At 41.1% G+C, this 20958-nt stretch overlaps 1 protein-coding gene across 1 annotated transcript; it reads left to right on the top strand.

Annotated features, from left to right (window-relative positions):
• The first annotated feature begins 225 nt into the window (after positions 1-225).
• dnm3a (dynamin 3a) lies at positions 226-20840 on the top strand. Its single transcript, XM_080878659.1, has 21 exons — positions 226-839; positions 4348-4421; positions 4827-4976; positions 5080-5283; positions 5922-6020; positions 6825-6985; positions 7062-7204; positions 7285-7420; positions 7834-7901; positions 7991-8129; positions 8230-8316; positions 8423-8493; positions 8589-8649; positions 9249-9275; positions 9970-10083; positions 14880-14989; positions 17623-17734; positions 18375-18536; positions 18813-19036; positions 19132-19281; positions 20478-20840. Exons 1-21 carry the CDS (start codon positions 679-681, stop codon positions 20509-20511), a joined length of 2487 nt encoding a protein of 828 aa, XP_080734785.1. The 5' UTR covers positions 226-678; the 3' UTR covers positions 20512-20840.
• The last annotated feature ends 118 nt before the right edge of the window (positions 20841-20958 follow it).

Below are 20958 nucleotides of genomic sequence, written 5' to 3'. Positions count from 1 at the left end.
GAATGCAGCAGCGTTATTTACAGTAGATGAATCGCACACTCTGGTTCTTGTTGCAAGTGTTGAGAGGGGAGCAGCGCAGACCTCCCCACACTGGATACGTGGGATTTTAAATAGCTGGAGGAGTGAATCCTCGCGTGCGCTCTCTTAATTCGGGGTACCTTCATAACTGGCTGTGAAGTTTGTCTATCTCCTGTTTAAGGGGTGGGGGCTGCTGAGTTAAACTTCTTTATTACCGCGCATGCGCACAAAACTGTTCCGTAAGCTGTCAAATCAGAGCGTTTTCTACTGAACAGAGACCAGACATAGCACGGTGAGCGGTGACTAACTAATTAAAAATGTCCCGAGTTTAAGGAAAGCGACTCCCGTTACGAATTGCTGGAGTTTTAAAACAACGGAAAATGACTTCGGAGAGCAGAGGGGCGTGAGTACAAATGTGGACACTATCGTCGTTCCCAGACACACTAACCAGACCGTACTAACGACTCCTTAAAGCTGCGGATCTTTAAAAGTTCACACCGATCTTCAAGAAAACTCTAATTTGCAGTTTTTAATAACAGCAATAATAATTCTGGTTACCAGCAGCCACTCACTATGATAGTTACTTTATCAAGTGGTGTAGACTAGAAGCGGAGGTAAAGAGGCTTGGCAGGAGCTGGACAGGTAGCTACTCCCGTTGCGATGGGCAACCGCGGGATGGAGGATCTAATTCCGCTGGTCAACCGCCTTCGAGATGCCCTGAGCAGCGTGGGGGAAAGCTGCAGCCTCCACCTGCCCCAGATTGCTGTGGTGGGCGGCCAGAGCGCAGGCAAGAGCTCCGTGCTGGAAAACTTTGTTGGCAGGTAAACCAAAGATACTCATCTCTATACAACAGAGACCACTGATACCAAGAGAGCATTTTCATTTGTAACAGATCTTTTACAAATTAGTCATAACCATTATGAACAAGTTTCATATTCATGACTTTCCCCTAAGTGACTCACTCTTTACTAAAGAACGGTGAAGTTACAATGTTATAACTGATGATGATTATTTGAGTCATACCAAATCTATGAACCATCATGAACCAAATGCTATACTCACCATTAATTAATCAAATTGTCACAACTTAGTTAGGCTGATCATAAACCAGTGAGCTTAATGTGGAGTAATGACTATGTTTGTGTGAGACTACTGGGGACACATTACTCGGGTTTGGCATGGCAAAAAATGTACTGTATACACTTTATATACAGTACTTTAAATCATTTTATATATATTACAGTATATACTTGTTATACACACAGTATTATACAGAAAATACTGTGATCTTGACCCACAGCTCATTTTTTTGTTTCTAAGTAGCCAGACTTTCTTGTAATTTTTTTTAAATGTTCTTTTGTTGAAAATTGTCTTTTCCCCACCAATTTTCTGTCAATTTCTGACTATTTTCAAAGGTATTGTTTGTCTTCTTTTTTTAACTTAACACATCTAAAAATCACTGAAGAATCAAAAAGGCAACTAAGTAATGAACCAGTGTTGTGTTTACACATAACAGACAACTTAGCAAAGAATCCACTTTAAATTGTATCTTTGGGTATTTTGCTGCTAACAGCCTGTTGCAAAAACACACAGTTTCGTCCAATTTCTTTAGTTGAATCTCCAAAAAACAACAAAGAAGATTGTCAGGCATAAGTAGTATTTTTGCACCAACAAGATGATAGGCCCCTTCAGCTGATCCATCCGCTGTTCACTGCAGCTTCATCATAAATTATCTTAGTGGAAAAGTGGCTGTCAATAAGCCATTCCCAATGAAGGGAAACAGGTGGAAAATACTGAGAACTGGATTGAAAATCAGTGGTAACAAGTCTTTGAAGCGATAAATTCAAATTTTGATTCAAATTATCATCAACAACATTGTCAACAGCCTGCATCGTTGTCAGAAAATATGTATTTTTTTTATTTAAATAACTTGTTAATTGTATTAAAATACAATTGGTGAGTTTTTTCTGTTGTCAAAACTGTTCAAGGTTGGGCCTGTGAAATGCATGATTTCCCTAAAGTGAAAGGAAAACTTAATACAGCTGCCTGTGTTCATACTTTCTACATCATGGCATCCATCCAACTCTAGTCTTAAATGCTATGTTGCTAGTCTGGAGTGGTGGATGCCGGGCATGTCAGGGTCTGTATGTAAGTAGTCAGTATAGCAGCTTATCTCATAGAGAGGTGTCACTGAATAGGTGACAGTTAATATGACTTCTGAAACACAATCAAAGCAGAATTCTTGCTATCTTGTAAGTCATTACGTTCACCAAGGTGGAGCTAAACAAGCTTTGTTTTGTTTCATCTTTTTCTGCCCTTTAACAGATTTCAAGGTCCTAAAAATATCCTCGCTTGCTTATGAATAACAGTGTTGTCTGGGTAAAGTTTAAATGCAACTGAGAGCATTTGGTGTGTGATGAGGAGACCAAGTACTTCTATCCTGTCCGGAAGGAAAACTGATGATTAAGTCAATAGTCTTCAAGCTTCCTGAGACAGTAAAGCTTTGTTAGCCGTAGGAGGCCTATGCATTGTTCTGATCTGTAGGCCGTCTATGCAATAATCTGTGGCATTCCAGCAGCAGGCTGTTCACGTCCTGATATTTTGTAACATACCTGTTGGACATGAGTATGTTCTTTTTGTGAATGACTGCAACAGCTGTTTAAACTAAGACAGGATGTAATAAAACAAACTTCCTGAATCTGATTTTAAAAGGAAAGGGAGTGTTATTTATACCCGGTGCATTTGGTTTCTCTAGAATTAACCCTTTATTTAGCTTTATTACCCAATCTAATCCATGCTGTTTTAATGCAACAATTGACAGCAACAGTCACCTCAGACTGCTTTATTTTGTAAGGTGCTATACCCTATAATATTGGAGAGAAAACCCCAATGATGAGACAATCCTTTGTGAGCAAGCACTTGGAAACAGTGGGAAGGAAGATCTCCTTTTTAACAGGAAGAGACCTCGTTTAAGGAGGAGCAGTTATCTTTTGTGACTTGTTGGGGGTTGAGAGGGGAAAAAAGAGAGAAAAGGCAAGCATAGCAAGACCACGAAACAAAAAGGACAAAGCACAAACTATGGGAGAGGGTAGAAAAATTTATGACATGTGATAGTTATATTAAAAAAACACTGGGAGTGAACAAAAGGGAAGTGGAGAAGAAATACTGTGTTCCTCATGGAAAGTCCTATGGCAGCCTGAGTTAATAGCAACAAAAGTAAGGGATGGTTCAGGGTCAGCTGATTCAGTGGAAACTGTTAGCTGTATCAAAAAGGGAGGCTTTAAGTCTATCTACTGAACCTAAATTGGGAGCTGGTTCCACAGAAGAACAGCCTAGCAGTAAAGGCTCAGCCTCCCATTCTACTTTTGGAAACTCTAGGAACCACAAGTAATCCTGCAGTCTGACAGAGAAGTGCTTGGTTTGGATAATATGGGATAATATGATTTTAAATTCAACTGGATTTAAAAGAGCGTTAGTGAAAAGGAGATGATATGGGAGAAATTCTCTTTCTAGTCCATGTTAGTACTCTTATTGCAGAATTTTAGATCAGCTCAAGGCTTTGGGGGGAGTGACAATACAGAATTACAATAGTGCAGCCTAGAAGTAACAATAGAGATGAAAGAAGGCAGTCCTATATATCAGTTTATTGTGTCTCTTAAAGGACATATAGTGGTGAAAATCATAGGTCTCTTTACAGTATTACTAGAGGCCAGGTTAATACCATCCAGGTTACATATCTGATTATTCCTCAATTCTTCATCTGGTTCAGCGGATTAAATGCTAATCATTTTCTTGGTCTTGGTAACAAGAACGTTGCTGATGTTTTAGGACAGGGCTGTCAAACACAGGCTCAAACCTGGCCCAGCAGATGGCTTACAAAGACCAGGGAAGTTAAAATTGTAGTGTCTTGTATATCTTCACTTTACTACATAGGTATACACATGTACTGAAAATTTGATTTCTAGATCTTGACAATTTGTACAGTAACGTAAATTAAAGTTATGCAGTTGCTTTACTGGTCCGGCCCAGGTGAGCACCAACAAAACACATGAGGTCCATGAACTGAAGTGAGTGTGACACCCCTTTTTTAAGCAGTATGGCAACTGAACTAAACCTAATACTGGGTGCTATTGTGTCTAATGCTATAAAGGTACTCCCTAAATACTTTCAGTTTAATGGTCATATCTGTGGGCAAAGTATGTAAAATTATTAATATGGTATGGTAAACTTAATGTTTTATATTTGGTTTGGTGGTGGCGGGGAAAATGAATCAGCACCAGTAATAATACGCACATCTATGTGTATATTCTTTTATCTTTCCTCTAACAGAGACTTCCTTCCGCGGGGTTCAGGAATTGTTACTCGGAGACCTTTAATTCTCCAGCTGCTAAGTGATAACACAGGTAAGAGAGCTCATAGGGATGTCATGCCGTAGCATTTCTTTAAAACTGGCACCAGATGGCAGTATGGCGTCTTATGATGACTGTGCCTCATAGAGTCCTGCTTTTTATTGCCCTTTTCTATAAAAAAAAAGAGGATTGGCATGATGGATAGCATTTTTATTTTTTCTCAGAAACAGTCAAAGTATTTTAAGACAGCTGCTAGAAGAAAACAGTTGCAAGAAAAATTGGTTATATTGAAAGTTAGTGCTATGTTATTGTGTTAGCCAGTTGACTAATTTTAAGAACAGCTATAGATTTGGTGGACTAGGCAGAGTTTTTCCAAAGATACTGTAATGCTAAGATGATATTATGAGCCTCTTATTGTTTAGGTGCTGCATGTATTCAAATGCTCTGTGTCTCCCCCAGAGTATGGTGAATTTCTACATTGTCAGGGAAAGAAGTTTACAGATTTTGACGAGATCCGCAAGGAAATCGAGACAGAAACACACAGACTTACGGGATCTAATAAAGCCATCTCTCCTGTTCCCATCCACCTACGGATCCACTCACCACATGGTACTGTGCAGGTCCTTGTGTTTTACTTGCCCCGCTTAACTTACTTTTGGTCTAGTTCTTAAACAAACCTTATGTCCATGTGTGTTTATTTGTATGTGTACAGTGCTGAACCTGACTCTTGTAGACCTACCTGGCATCACCAAAGTGCCTGTAGGCGATCAGCCAACAGACATAGAGTACCAGGTACGAGACATGATCATGCAGTACATCTGTAAGGAAAACTGTCTCATCCTGGCTGTCACACCTGCCAACACTGACCTGGCCAACTCTGATGCACTTAAACTGGCCAAAGATGTTGACCCTCAAGGTAAGCCCCGTGACTGTGAATGTCCTGCTGTTTTTAAATAGTGACATTATTAAAATATAAAACCAGTTCCAAAGAAGTTGGGATGTTGCGTAAGAGCTTATTAAAAGTAAAGATGGGTAGAATTTTGGAATTGTTTCTTTACATAAGGCCTTACAAAGACCTTGCATACTTAAGTAACACAATACTAAACTGCATACTGCATGTATCAAAACAGCATGGCTTTGTAGCCCAGAGTTTTCACCCGCTGAAAACATTTGGCACATTGAAGAATACAACAAAGAAGACCAGGGACTGTTGACCTAGAATCCTTTTTCAGACAAGAATGGGACAACATTTTCTGCCAAAAGTCCAGCAGCTGCTCTCTTCAGTCCCTAGATGTTTATAGACTGTTGTTAAATGAATAGGGGATATTACACAATGGTTAACAAGCTGCTGTCCCAACTCTTTTGAGTTGATGTGTTGCTGCCATCAAATTTAAAATAACTTTCATTTTTCTTAAAATCATATATTTTCTCAGTTTAACCATTTGAAAAAAAATTTCATGCTCTGTTGTTAATAAAAGATGGATGGATGGATGGATGTTATATTCCTTATTCACATTTGTATGGAAATATGCATGTTTTTTCTCTTCTCTTTAGGGCTGCGCACAATAGGTGTAATCACCAAGCTGGACCTGATGGATGAAGGAACAAATGCCAGACAAATACTAGAGAACAAGTTGCTTCCTTTACGCAGAGGTGTGTTGCTTGTGTGTGTGTTCTTGCTCAGTGTGCTATCAAATCGCAATAGAGACTCTCTGGAGAGGATTGACATAATCATTGTGTATTTATTACCAGCCACAAGCTCACTCACAGCCAAGCACAAAGATAACTTTAGCTCTTTACGTGACATCACTGTACTCCCATTCAGTGTGTGCGTGTATGTGCATGTATTCTATGTATGCAGCAAGAGATAAAGAGTAAGAAATGGATTATTGATGGTGTTGGTTTGTGTATCAGCCAGAAGTGTAGAGTCTGACAAGTGGGAACTGATAGGCACCAGCCCAGCTGTTAGCTTAGAAAAGTTTGTAATTTGTGTCTGTGAGAGAGCGGAAGAGACAGAGGCCTGGAATTGGGCAATGCAGGCAGTGTACAGACTGGCTAAAGCACCACCAGGTGCTGGCTGCTTCATGCTTTTCCTACAGCACTAATGCATTAGCCATGGAAGCCCTCTGAAATAATTCCGCCGGTAGCAGCATTGAGCTGAAGTATTAGATGTGAAGCCTAGTGCTATTACATCTATTACTGTACCAAATAGGCAATTTGGCCTGCCCCTCACAATCCGCCCTGCTGTTGCAGAAACACACACATTTCCTGCTTGTATGCTACAGTTATAATGGAACAAATGGTGGTCTGGGAAGAGTTCCCAGGCACCCTCCAGAAAATGCGAGTTGAATCCATCTTACATCAGAGGCCTGTAATTTCTCCTTCCTGTTAGTGCACATTGTCATCCTTATCCTTACATACCTTTTTATAATTTCCCTTTCAACTCCTTCTCCCCAGGTTACATAGGGGTGGTGAACCGTAGTCAGAAGGACATTGATGGGAAAAAGGACATTAAGGAAGCTCTGAGGGCAGAGAAGGAGTTCTTCCTGTCCCACCCAGCCTACAAACACATGTCTGAAAAAATGGGAACACCTTATTTACAAAGAATACTCAACCAGGTTCAATATGTGAACTTTTAAACTGAGAAATATTACATTATGTGCTTGTGTTATTACTAACAATATTTGTTTTCAGCAATTCACAAACCACATTCGGGACACACTACCAGCCTTCCGTAGTCATCTGCAGAGCCAGCTTCTGGCATTGAAGAAAGAAGCTGAAGATTACATGCAGTTTAATCCAAATGACCCCGCACGAAGGACCAAGACATTGCTACAGTGAGTCAGTCATTCTGTGTATACATATTCTATGTATATATATTTCTGTGTTTTTCATAGCCTGCATGTTTGTCTTTTAGATTAGTTCAGCGCTTTGCTGTTGACTTTGAGAAGCTGATTGAGGGCTCAGGTGACAAAGTAGACACCGTCAACCTGTCCGGAGGAGCTAAGATCAATCGAATCTTCCATGAACGTTTCCCCTATGAACTAATCAAGGTGTGTGTGTGTGTGTGTGTGTGTCAGAATGAGAATCAGAAACAAAATACTTTATTAATTCCTAAGGAAATTATGTGGTTACAGTTGATCCAACACAATAAGAACAGTTACAGACTGGACAAAATTAAATAATACAATGTATTACAAAGTTACAAATATAAGAAATAGGTTCAATATATACAAATAGCTTCTAGAATAATACAGAGATTTTATATATATATGATTGGCATCATTTCATGTGTGTGTGTGGGTGCCTTGTTTATTTGTTTGGATTATGATGTTTATGGTTTTGGTGATTGGTTTATGTTCTTCGGGCACCTGCATTTCCTTTAATAAGTGTAATGATAAACCAAGTTGCTCCTTAGCCAAGTGCTGTTTTTTATGAAGTACTGTGCATCTTTGCATGTCTTAAGATCGGGTCTGATGAAGGGAAGCTGCGGACGGAAATCAACTATGCCATCAGAAACACCCATGGTGTCAGGTTCAGTACAGTAGCAGTGTCAAGTGATTTTATTGTTTTGGTCTTTTTTTGTTTTTCTACTGTAACATCTTATATTTTTTTCCCTACAGGACGGGTTTGTTCACCCCTGACACGGCCTTTGAAGCCATAGTAAAGAAACAGATATCGAGGTTAAAAGGGCCATGTGTTAAATTTATTGACATGGTCAGTCAGGAACTAACCACCACTCTGTACCAGTGTATCGACAAGGTATAAATACTCTTGTTTCATGTATTTGTGTGTTGCTTTCTACACTTCGTGGTGTAGTAACTGTGTCATATCTCATTTGTGGTCTGTTTTTACTCTGTAGCTCAGTTCCTTTCCCAAGCTGCGAGATGAGACAGAAAGAATTGTTACCACTGAAATTCGAGAACTAGAGACTAAATGCAGAGACCAGGTAATCCATATTTGTGTAAGGGATGAATTGTTTTGGATTACTCAGTTGCATTCTTATGTTGTGTATTGTTTTATTTCATGAGTTAACATATGTTCGCACTGTCCAGGTCATGTTGCTTATTGACATACAGGTAGCCTACATAAATACCAAACATGAAGACTTTGTTGGCTTCAATAAGTGAGTCTCCACATCACCTTTAAGATTTCTAGCTAATAATAAGCATCGTTAATTATACACTATATTAAATCAGACTTGCTTTTCATTTATCTTAGTTCCCCCCAGATGCACAATCACACCAATACCAAGATTGCTGCACGGATTGGAGGAAAACAGGTGAGAGTCTAAATGGCTTGGCTTAATAAAATGAACCAGGGATCATGCAGCCCTAAAATGCAAATGAAGGCATTCTGAGACAGTTTGTCAGTTGAACCAGTCCATTGATCCTTAGCTTTACTTTTGTCTGAGTTAAATCTCCTGACAACTTAATTATTATTAATTATTATCAGTACAAGGAATCTGCAAAAATACAAACAAAATTCAAACTTTAAACGCATTTAATTTATGTGCTGTGGCACATAGCATATCTGTGTGCCACAGCAAAAATAAGACATTTTAGTCTTTTTCTATTAGATTTATATGTAGACATATTTATGTGACACATTTTGATTTAGCAGTGATAATTAAATACACATTTCTACTATAACTGGAACATTGATATGTGGTGTTGTTAATATTTGCTAAACAGCAGTAAATTTCAACCACAGCTTCAAAGGTAAATAAAAAAAAATTTATTTTCAAAGTCCCGAGTGATGCTTTGCTAATAGTTAACTGTTAAATGTAGTCATTGTTGGCGCCATCCCCAAAAATTGTCATATAATGAAAAAATTAACTCCATCTTTCTGTTGCTGCTTCATCTCCTGTTTTTTCTCTAGGGTGTGGCGCCTCATTCAAGTCTAATAGTAGGAGACCCATTTCTTTAAATCTTCTCACTCACTGCTGCCTCTGCTGGCAATATGTGTGCACAGCGGTGAAGCTTAAGGGTTGTGGGTTGGCATGCTACTGATTGCAGCAAACACAGCAAAATGGCTCCTTGTAGCTTTAATAATCACATCTTTCATCATCTGCAACTTTCTCAGAAAGTGTTTTTTCTTTTTCTTGTTCAGTCTGTGCTAATCTTATAATTTCTCTTTCACAGTTCCCCCACTGTAAAAATATACATTTGCAGGAAGTATATGTTATCTTGGTATAATATGTCTCATTTCCTATAACTTGACACATCTTTCCTTTACAGTGCCTTTGTCTGTCACCTTTGACCGCTCTTCCTGTTTTCTCCCAAATTTGAACAGCCAGGCTCTGATTTCTGTGCTTGCTCGACCGTCTTTACCCTTTTAGGTTCTCTTAAACACCTGTGCAAGCTGTTTTTCAGTTAAATATTTTGTTGATTGCATCACTGTGTATCTCACAAATGTCTAACCCGCACAAATGTTATTTTTTTCCTCCAGTGTCAGCTGTTTGACTTTTACTCTTGTTTTCGTCAGCACAATCTGCTCTCATTGTATGACCTGCTTTTCATGCTTTCATGTGAATTGTGCCTTGCTGTGAACAATTGTCTGCTGTGTTGCCTTCTGAGCTTCTTACCCTTGACTGATGCAGGTCATACGCAAGGGTTGGCTGACCATCAATAACATTGGCATCATGAAAGGTGGAGCCAAGGAATACTGGTTCATACTTTCTGCAGAGAACCTCTCATGGTTCAAGGATGACAAGGTAAGGCCTTCACATTTATTTAATGACAAACTGAATTGAATATCTATTATCAAGATGAATTACACTTCAAATATTTTATTTATATAGTCCAAAACACAGAAATGCACTTAAGCCATCATCAGTTTATTTAAATAAATAAACTAAGCTTGAAATAGTGTGTTAATTGTTCATTTTAGAGAGGCAAAGTAAAATTGTTCATCTGTTCAGATCACATTCTTAAAAAAAAGAAGAAGTAGGTGGCAGAGATCTTAGTGGCCCTCTGCTCTGATGTCAGTGGGGCTGCCATCTGTCTGCCTGTCTGTGCCTGCTGTACAGGAGCAGAAGGTCTGCACAGCAAGTGTAGACAGGCAGACACACCACAACAGTCTCATCCTGTCACAGCTGATGTCATGGGAAGAGGGAAGGGCAGAGTAGAGGGAAAGAGATCAGAGAAGGGGAAACACATTGGAGCATTTCTCTACGGATAGAAACAAGCACCTGTAAACATTCACATCTGGATGAAAACTCTACGGCTGGATAGTTAACATTTGTGACTGTGAACGCGATAAAGAAACTTTGACATTGTTTGACAGACTGAGAATTGAGTGTTTTTTAGCAACAGTATGTTGATTGTTTTACAAATAAGTTATTGTTCTTGGTAACCACACTAAAATAGTTTGAAGGTTTAAGCTAAACAAACAGTGACATCATTCTAGTCACAACTAAAAGCACATCTTTAACCCCCTTCTCTCTGTCCAGCTAACTCTTGCTGTTCTCTCCTACCACCTGGACCTGTAATTGAACCCCACAAATAAGTTATTGTTCTTGGTAACCACACTAAAATAGTTTGAAGGTTTAAGCTAAACAAACAGTGACATCATTCTAGTCACAACTAAAAGCACATCTTTAACCCCCTTCTCTCTGTCCAGCTAACTCTTGCTGTTCTCTCCTACCACCTGGACCTGTAATTGAACCCCACCATTTCCTCCATTCATTCCTCTGACACCCCCCTTCCCATTCGTGCTGCTCTCCCTTCAGTCTTCCCCCTTGCTCCCCCCTTTTCTTCCTCTTCTGGGAGTTTAGGCATTTGGAGCGGCTCACTCTGACACAGCTGGAGCTGCCCCAAGCCAAACTGAGACTCACACACATACACACATGCACACACAAACGCACTCAGTGGACAGGGTTGTATATACAGTATACAGTACACATGCAGACTCTGATGTAAACAAAGTGACATGCAAATAGTGGAGAAAAATATACACTCACTCAGACAGACACATGGTCACTTTTCAGATAAACACTGGATTGCTTGAACGCTGTGTTCCAAACATAGCCCCAGGCATCCATATTATACACACAGTGTTTTAGGTTTCCTCTTGCTGTCATTCCCTTACTAAGCATTTGCAAATCAACTCAGTCATACAAAGACTTTTTTGCACACAGGCAAGAAGTAATACAACTGCAGGCAAGTAATCATCTGTCGACCACATCAGAGCAGCAAGCTGGTTCTCTGCTGATGATCAAAATGAGACATGTATGCTTCACTACATGGATTAAAGCTACTATAAGAATTAAAATTTAAAAAAAAAATCTTTATACATTTTTGCTATGGTTGTTTAATCTCTGCACCTCATCACCATGTTTATCACTCGTTTATGTGCATTTTAAGTCACCCATGGTATCACAGGAGATGAGATCTACTGATTTTTTTTATGTGCACATAGACATACACACAGACGCATAAGCCAAACTCCTGCTTCTTCTCCCTCACAGCTCACAGTTCCCGCTCTCATAACCCCCCGCCCACACTACCTCCACACATTACTTTTTTCTTTGACTGCTGCCCCCCCCCCCCCCCCAACACGCACACACACTTATTTTTTTCTTTCTTTCTCTTGCCTCTGTTGCCTTTTACTCCTCCTTTCTCTCTCTCTCCCTCTCTCTGTCTGTCTCACCCTCTTTCTCTCTTTCTCCCCCTTTCTGTGGTTGGCAGTCTCCCTGGGACTGTGCACATTCCTGGCTGGAAAATCTGAAGCTTTGTCCAAACACCAGCTTCCAAGATCTGCCCAGAGAAATCCCACATGGCTGTTTCTACACTGCAGACCTCCCCTTTTGACTCCCCCTCTCTCCTCTCAACTACTCCACAGTCTTACTCCCAAAAACCCCTCTTCCCCCCTCTTCACCCCCCAAAACTCCCCTGCCACCCTCCCTTCATCATCTCTGTGTTGATTGCTTCCATGCACACAGTTTTAACCTGTTTGAATTACATCTTCATTCTATTATATATGTACCCTGCACTGACCTCATGCTGAAAGTGCAGCTTAACCGTTCAGAGTTTAATCTTCACAGCACATTGAACAGACGAACATTCCTTCACCCCTCAACTGCCAGAACTCCACCAGGGAGCTGAAGAAAAACAGACGGCTCATGACTATACATTTAATCTACATGCACTCCTCTATGTGTTTGCATGTGAGGCCTATCTCAGGTCCATTAGCCTCTAGGAAGGGGGGACATAGCTTCAGACACAGCAGCTCTGATGTATGATCCTTCACGACCACCCTGACACCACTGCGATTACGACACACACACATAAATACACAAATGTGTATACAAAGCAATGCCACAATGTCCTTTAACCACAAGAGCAATCATATTGCAAAGCAGATGCACATGCAAAATGTGTGAGGCAATCTGTGGAAAAAGTTAGGTTAGAGCTTTTCTGAAGTTGCTGTGCGCAAAATAAGCTCAGCTCATTAGCTGATTTGTAGCCTTCTTAGTTTGCAGCCCTAAAAGACAGGAAAAACAGTCAAGTTATACTTCACATGTGTTATTCTCACTAGTCAACAAAGACAGTTAATTCAAGCTGACAAATACCACAAAATGGATGAGAGATTGTGCAACTTAGTATAAAGCTGGTCACAGTGATTAAAGATATGAAATCGTGTGATAGTATATGCATATTTAAAGGCACTTGCACATCTGCAAGCGAGAAACATCACAAAATAATAGACCTTATATTTGCCAGCATAGACTATGTGCAGTTTTCATCTTCTCTTGTGTATTTGTAGATGGCATTAGTATAAGCTGCTGATGCACTTCCTTGCACAGTCTAACCAATGTGCAGACTACTGTACACCAGTAAGATCCTGAACAGGTAGTCTGAACACTGGGATGACGGAGCAGGACCCTTTCTCGTTTGTGTTCGGCCTTGCCTTTTCCATCTCTGGCTGTTTTCTTGCAGTCCTGCATGAGGCGTTGGAGAGTTGACAAAAGGTTTCCTCTGTTTTTCTCATATTTCTTATCCGGTTCCAATGCTGGGTCGTAGGGCAAGACACACACATCAGACATCCACTCCTATGGGCATCTCTCCTTCAGACATGTTAGTGTACCTTGATTCGGTCGTCCGCAGGGCTGTGTCCCGATGTAGTATCCAGTCTTGACGTGGCACATTCACCCATTCAGCCAGGGATCTGCCTGTTCACTCAGGGAAGGCATAAGGAAATAAGGGGAGTGAGAGAAGGAGAGAGAGTTAGGGAGGAACTTAGCAGCCATATATGGGTTGATGGGACCCATGGGGGAATCAACTTTGGAGTGGTCTGGAGTTTCTCCCCATTTCTTCTTCACAATCGCTCCTGCTTTCTATGTTCCTCAACATTTCCTTGTCTACTTTTGCGAAATTCACCTCCCTCTGTCCATGTCTATCCCTCCGCTTCCTCTCTTTCTCATCTCTACTTTCTATTTCTACCCCATCGGAGCACCCTATACTCACTCCGGTCTCCTCCCTCTCCGTCTAAAGCGATCCCAGATGTTGCTGTATGAGCGCCAATCGCGTTCTGTCATTTTTTTTCAACCTCTGTTACAGGAAGTGGGCCCCTTTGTTAAAAAAAAAAAAAAAAAAAAAAAGGAAAGAGGAGCAAAGGAAGAGAGTCGTAGGGTTCAGGGAAGCACTGGGAGAAAGACTGATGACCAAAATGTACTTCCAGAATAGTCGCCTCTCATTTCATTCGTGCACATGATCAAACGCATGAGCACATATTCGAATCTACACATTGTTAAAAAATGCTCTTCTGGCGTTAGGTATTCTGACTCTGGTGGTCACTTTTTTCTTTGAACTCTCCATCCATCCATGGCTGTACCTATAACCAGGCTTTATGGAAGGCCCTTTCTCAAAGGCTAGACAGAAAGAGCAGGCTGGAGAATAGAGAGATGAGGGGGAAGGGCTTGACTTTAGGAGAAATGTTGTGTTAGAGCTTGAGTCTGAGTAATGACTTTCACATGTGGCCCGGCCTCTCTACCTCTTTTTTTCATACTACTTCTCTCGTTCCCTCCCTCCCTGCTTCACTTTTCTGCATCCTGCCTCCATACTGTCTGGTTCTCCTCACACTAGCCGCTCCACTCCTCCAACTGTTCTCCGTCATTCATAAGTCCCCATGGTGATGACAGACTATAGACTTATGGCAACTCTCCCCCTCCCCCACTGATTCTCCTGAACTAGTTTGTGAGTTGTTAATGTGAGTCAGTCTGACAGTCAGACACATCATCTTATATGAACTCGGATGCACTCCTAGCACAATGTTCCACATCTCCATTTCGCCTTGCCTTCTGACACTTTTCCCATTACAGTTCATGTCTCTTGGCTCCACTTTCTTCTCTAGGTGCATGCTAAGAAATATTTACTACCAGACACATGCAAACTGGCCTTAGTCTCTGGTGGTTTTTGCTATCAACGCTGTTATTGCCTCTATGGTGTCGTATATTACTCTGCATACCAATGTCAAAATTTTATCTTTTCATATTCTGTCTTTTTTCAGGAGAAGGAAAAGAAGTACATGCTTCCACTGGACAACTTAAAGCTCAGAGACGTGGAAAAGGGCTTCATGTCCAGCAAATATGTTTTTGCTATCTTCAACACAGAGTTAAGGTTTGTGTGTGGTTGGAGGCGTGTGCTTTTTCATATGTGCCTGTTTGGTGAGTGAATGCGTGAGTCAGAAAAGGGAGTTCTGTTCTTGTCACCTGCTCGATGAAACTTTTGTGATATTTTACGAGGGTGGACATGTTGGAGGAGGAAAGGGAGGAGATGTCAGAGTGGCGTTTTGCCCTTCCGCCGACCTCTTCCATTCAACTTTGCCACCGGAACCAAAAGGGATATCCAGCGGGTACTGGAGCGGATGCCGTTTTTTTTTTTTGCTCTCTAAGTATATGCCAGGCTTTTGAGGACAGAGCTGGGTTTTGGGTTTGCTAAGTTTATGGGTGTGAAACAGATTGAGAAGGACAGAGAGACAAAGGGAAAACATAAGAGGCAAGAGAGAGAGAGTGTTTAGGAGCTGGAGCTGACCCAAAGCCTGGCTGATTGTACCAGAGCATGTGGGCTTTGTTTATAATGCTTTGCTATGCTACATTCGGACACACAAACTGAATTCATAAGTGCGTGTGTGTGTTTCCACATGTGTGTATGTGCCTTTGCAAAGAGCATGCGTATAGACCACAGCATACCGACGGCAGGCTCATTAAGCAGCTAATCAAAGCCAGAGCGCTTGGATCAGAGATGAGGCTGCTCTTGTTTGGAAAGAATTGCTCGACTCACCACAAAAAGGAGGGAGAGGGAAGAACTGGAAGGGTTGGGGGGGAGAAAGAAAGCAGCAGAGAGAGAGAGAGAGAGAGTATCAGAGCCAATGGCCAGGAATGTGTCAAAGTCTGTCCTGTGGCGCCCCCCCCCAATCCAACCCCTCTACCCCCCTTTCCTGCGCCCTCACTCTGTTTCTCTTTCTGTATTTGTGTGTGTGGCTTTGTCCCTGTCTGACAGTAATCAAAACCTCAGGAAACTCTTCAAATCTAAAGCAGTCATAGCGCTGCAGAAATTCCTTCAGATTAGTGAAAAAGCTCCCAGTGAGCTGAGGAGAGAGCATAAAAAAAGGCCGTTTAAAACAAATGTTGGTGTAAGTGATAAATCAACATAGAGAACAATTTTCTTATGCGCTCACTGGTGTAAACGAATGTTCAGTGTCCTGATCTTAGTGTAATAGCACTCCAGTATTGTCATGGTTGGCCCGGCTCCCCGTCTGTTAGCCACCACACCCTGATTTATTAGCCTCACCCATACTAGCCCAGTTATAAGCACACAAACTAAAAGCCTATTTCTTCATCGCTCTGTATACCTCTCTGTCACCACAGTGTAGTTTCTCAGTTTCTGCTGTCTGTTGTTCTCACACACAGTCTTCACATTTTTGAGGTTAATTGCTACGTGTTCTGAATGTGAGAAGGGAACAACAAAAGGGGGAAAAAAACAATCGAGTGATTAAAGAAAAATGTTTAACAGATGGGCCACGGCCTGCTCCAGATTCTTTACTTGTTTCTGACTTTGTTACTAAGCGTTGAGATGTCAGATGATGTGAAGAGGGACGTGAGAGGACAAACAGAGAGCAAGCTGAGTTTGGGTATGAATCACGGTGAAAAAATACGTGATGATGATGATAAGGAGATAAGCTGCCGTGAATAAGGTCGTGTGAAGCATTGCGTTTGGGAAGCAATAAATGATGTATGTGTTATATGTGTGTATATCGGTGCCGTGTATGTTTCTGTGTGTGTTTTAATCTAGTTGAAAGTGTCTGCGTCTGTCTTTATGCCCTTTAGATCTGCAAGTGTCCAACATGTTACACGGGGAGGGTTGCCTACTTGAAAGTGTAACATAGACCTGACACACATCAGTTTACATAGAGCCTGATAGCTTCTGTTACCCGTGTATCACTTGATGTATACTTATATTTTTATTATTACTATACAGGATGCAGTAATGGGACACAGGTCAGCCAGTGCTCCATTTAAACAAAGTAAATTTTAAAAGATTCCATTGGCTGATTTTACAAACAAATTTATCAGCATGAACGAGAAATATTTGCAGGACACACTGCACATTGCTTTACAAAGCAGACTGAATAATACGGTACCCAGACTGACAAACAATAAAACTGTTAAACGTTTGTTATGGAAACACAAGAAATTATTTTTTCTGTACAAACAAAATGCTACTTATGTTTGTTTCACACAAAGACTGTATATAAAGATATATATACAGTCTGTGGGTTAGCGCATGAAGGCATCCTTGTGCCAGTAACATTTCACTTGTGTACAGATTGGGTCAGAGGCTTAGTAAATAATATTTGTATATAAAGAATTTCGAACACAAACAGTGAAATCGTCCAAGTGGCCTTGATGTTCTCTTTTAAACACTCTACACCCTAGCTGATAAGTTCGCAACTATAACTAAATGTTTGGCTTAATCACCTACACAGAGTTCACAAGAAAAGGTTAAAGTTCCTGTTATGGATAATAGGTCTTGTATACGTTCATCAGAGTTCCCATGAAACACATCGGAAAATGTGTTTGGTACGAACTGTATATTTTCTTAACCGTAAGGTAAGCACTGGGCCAGTCTCCCGTACAACGTATATAAGGTTTTGTGTATATTACTCCGTATTGCAGAAAGCTCCCTTGAGTTAAAAGTGTTATTGCTGTATATTTTTTGGACATTTCTGACAGGATTGTAATGAATTGCAGGAATGTGTATAAGGACTACAAATGCCTGGAGTTGGCCTGTAACTCTCAGGAGGAGCTGGACAGCTGGAAGGCTTCTCTGCTACGGGCCGGAGTCTACCCTGAGAAAGTTGCTGTTAGTACTTTGACCCCTAATTCAACGTAATTAAACCCAGTCCTGACCTTAGCTTTGGGGAACTGCACCTGTCTGCACCTTACCTTTGAGTTATATGCACTCATTGGCTTTGCTAACCTTAAACCCTGTCTGTAACCCCTTACCCCTCTCTCTCCATGTTCCCCTTTCTCTCCCCCTGCCAAAGAGAAAAAGCAAGTCCCCCACCCCTTCCATCCCGCTCTGTCGTTGGCTCTTTAGTACAGCATTCTTGGTCCATGATGTCACTACAATATGTGTGTGTGTGTGTGTGTTCTGGTCTGTTTCTAATCAGCAGTTCCTCGTCCCTCACACACTCCCCCTTTTTTTTTCTTCTGCCCATTCCTCCTTGACTCCTTCTTTTTTGTTCCTTGTGTTCAACTCTCCTTGTTCTTATCCTATCAAATGTGTTTCTTCTTGTTACTAACATGGAATAGATGTGGCCACTAAATATAAAAGAAAGCTTTGTCTCTTTACACATCTGTATTTGTATTAAATTACTAGCTGTGGTATATCAGCAGTCCCTGTAGCATGGCACACTACACTGTAGATTATTGCTTAAATGGGTTGTCTGTATAGTGTTAAGATGTATGTATATGTCCCAACTTGTGTGTTTTTTACTAAGGTGGATGAGCAGGGGAATGGACCTCCTGAAAACCTCTCCGACCCCCAGCTGGAACGTCAAGTGGAGACCATTAGTAACCTGGTTGATTCCTACATGGGCATCATCTATAAGATGGTCAGGGACTTAATGCCAAAGACCATGATGCACCTCATGATTAACAGTGTAAGCTCTCCAGACCACACTTTTAACTGTTATTTTTATTTTTTTTGGTGCAGCAAATCCTTTTCACTTTTTTTTCTACATTTTTTGTTTTTTTGAAATTTGAAATTCCACTTGATCCATATCCTGACCAACAGAAAAAAGAAACTTTCAGGGGGTAAAAAAACATTTTTTGCCACCGATTAAGAATATAGATTCGTTTTTCTGAATTAGAATAAAATACCACTTCACAAAGTTACATTTTAACTTCTCACAGTAGTTTATAATCCCTCTCTGTAGGTTAAGGAGTTCATTAGCTCTGAGCTCCTGGCCCAACTCTACGCACTGGGAGAATGCTCAGCTCTGATGGATGAGTCACCAGAGCAGCAACAGCACCGAGTTGAAGTGCTCCAAAAGCATGCTGCCCTGAAGGAGGCGCTCGCTGCCATTGGAGAAATCTCCACCTCTACCTGCACTACCCCTTTGCCTCCACCTGTGGATTCTTCCTGGATAAAACCATCCAGGTGCAAATGTACACATATACATAGATGGATTCATTGAAACAAATCTGTACAACCTATCACTTAAGCTTCTCTCGTCTTCTGCTTCTCTTGCCAAGCCTCCCTAAAACTGCAGCCAGTGGTAAGCCTGGGATCCGTAGCCATGCTCCACCTGTTCCTCGGGTGCCCAGCGCTGGACCCAAAAGCTCCCCTAATGGCTCTCGGCAGCACACTAGTCAACAAAATCGTACCCCAGCCTTGGTGCCAAGGTGACTGTGAAACCAGAGAGATTAGCCCATGAAACCTGACCTGTTGTATAAATGATGACCTCTAGGCTTCGCCAAGCCTGGCATTTATGCATACACATGCGCACACATGCAAAATCAAATGTTCCCGTACAAAGGCACAGGGTTAGAAAAAGTTGTTATTTGAGCTGGGTGGGGGTCTGCTGGAAAATGTGTTTCTCATATTCTCCTTCCCATCAGCCTCAGTAGACAAGACCTCCGCATGCTTTCTACTGGAGCCAGATACAACAGGCTGAGCGCCCTGTCAACTTTTCATCTTTCTCTCTGTCCTTCATTCCCCCTTTTTCTTCTAGCATGCATTTGTTTTATTGCCTTCCTCAGTTTTCCTCATGCAATAACCATTATTTTTCCTTTTGCCCGTACCTCTTTTTCTTCAACTTTTTCTTTACTTCTCCTCTTTCACTGGTTCCTCCCCTGCTTTTGGCCCGTCTCTCCTTTTTCTCTCTGCCTCATTTCCTCTGTGCTCTCCAATGGTTCTTTAGGTTCTTTCCCTCATACACTCTCTTTCCTTGCCTGAGTCTTTCCATCCAGCCTAATGCTTGTCTGGCTCCCCTATAGATATAGAGTCATTGGGACACGATCTTACTGTAATCAGTCTTGTACTTGTACTCTACTTGTATGCTCTATGCAGCTTTATGAGTCTTGCCTTTATGTGCATTTTCTCATCATTATAAAGTCTATTTAGCTTATCATGTGTGGAGCTACGGGCAAATAAAAACACAGTAAAGAAATATAGAAATATGTAAATTATAACTTGGAATTAGGAACAACTGAAAGCCCCAGCTGGCACTGCTACACTTGGATCAGCTCCTTGCTAATAATAAGGCATCTCCTAATTCATGAACATCTTTATCCAGGGTTCAGAATTATCTTATTCCTTTATTTATTTAGGAAGGCTGAATGTATAAAGCTTATAAAGTCCTGACTGCTTAGCCCCAGACTGTACCTCTCTGCAGATTAACTAGAAATTTAAATGCAGATGATTAAGAAAGCTACAGTGAGAGACAGCACCGTCCCATCAGAGATACCATGTCCTCAAAATCATGCATAAGTCTTTCAAATTTTGAAAGATGTTATAAGATCTAATGTAGAGAAACTTTTATAGAAACTTTGCTAATATAAACCATATAGTAATGTCTTTGATCTAATATTGTCTCCAGGAGGCTTCCCCCAGCAATCCCAAGTGTGAAATAAGCCCCCTCTGCTCTGAACTCCATTACCCATCTGCCCCCATGGTCCTTTCAGCTGCAGCTGGCTGCTACCCGGAGACACTCCTGACCTGCATGATGTATAATACAGCTGAAGCACGATGATGGGCTTTTCTCTGTCTCCTCTGGGAGCTGCTGTCTGCAAAACTCACTCCATCCTGAGCCTGTTTTGTACATAATATCAACGGCCACAAACGATGGAATGTGCACAACTGTCTGCTGGCTTCTCTCAAGTGCCTGAACCTTTTGTAGATAAAAATATCAATCTGAATTATTATACTGAAAAGAATATACATGCACTGTTTCTATTTTCCGTGAATAAACAGGTATTTTATTTTTGAATGCATGTGCAAATGTCATTATTTGGAAGCTAGCTATCGCTGACTTGATCAGCATTAGTGTAAGCAGAACCCTATGCTGATTTATTTATTTA

The sequence above is a fragment of the Rhamphochromis sp. 'chilingali' genome (assembly GCF_963969265.1).
Source record: "Rhamphochromis sp. 'chilingali' genome assembly, chromosome: 3".
NCBI lineage: Eukaryota > Metazoa > Chordata > Actinopteri > Cichliformes > Cichlidae > Rhamphochromis > Rhamphochromis sp. 'chilingali'.
Note: the sequence above shows the minus strand (reverse complement) of the source record. Positions and strands in the feature narration are given on the sequence as shown.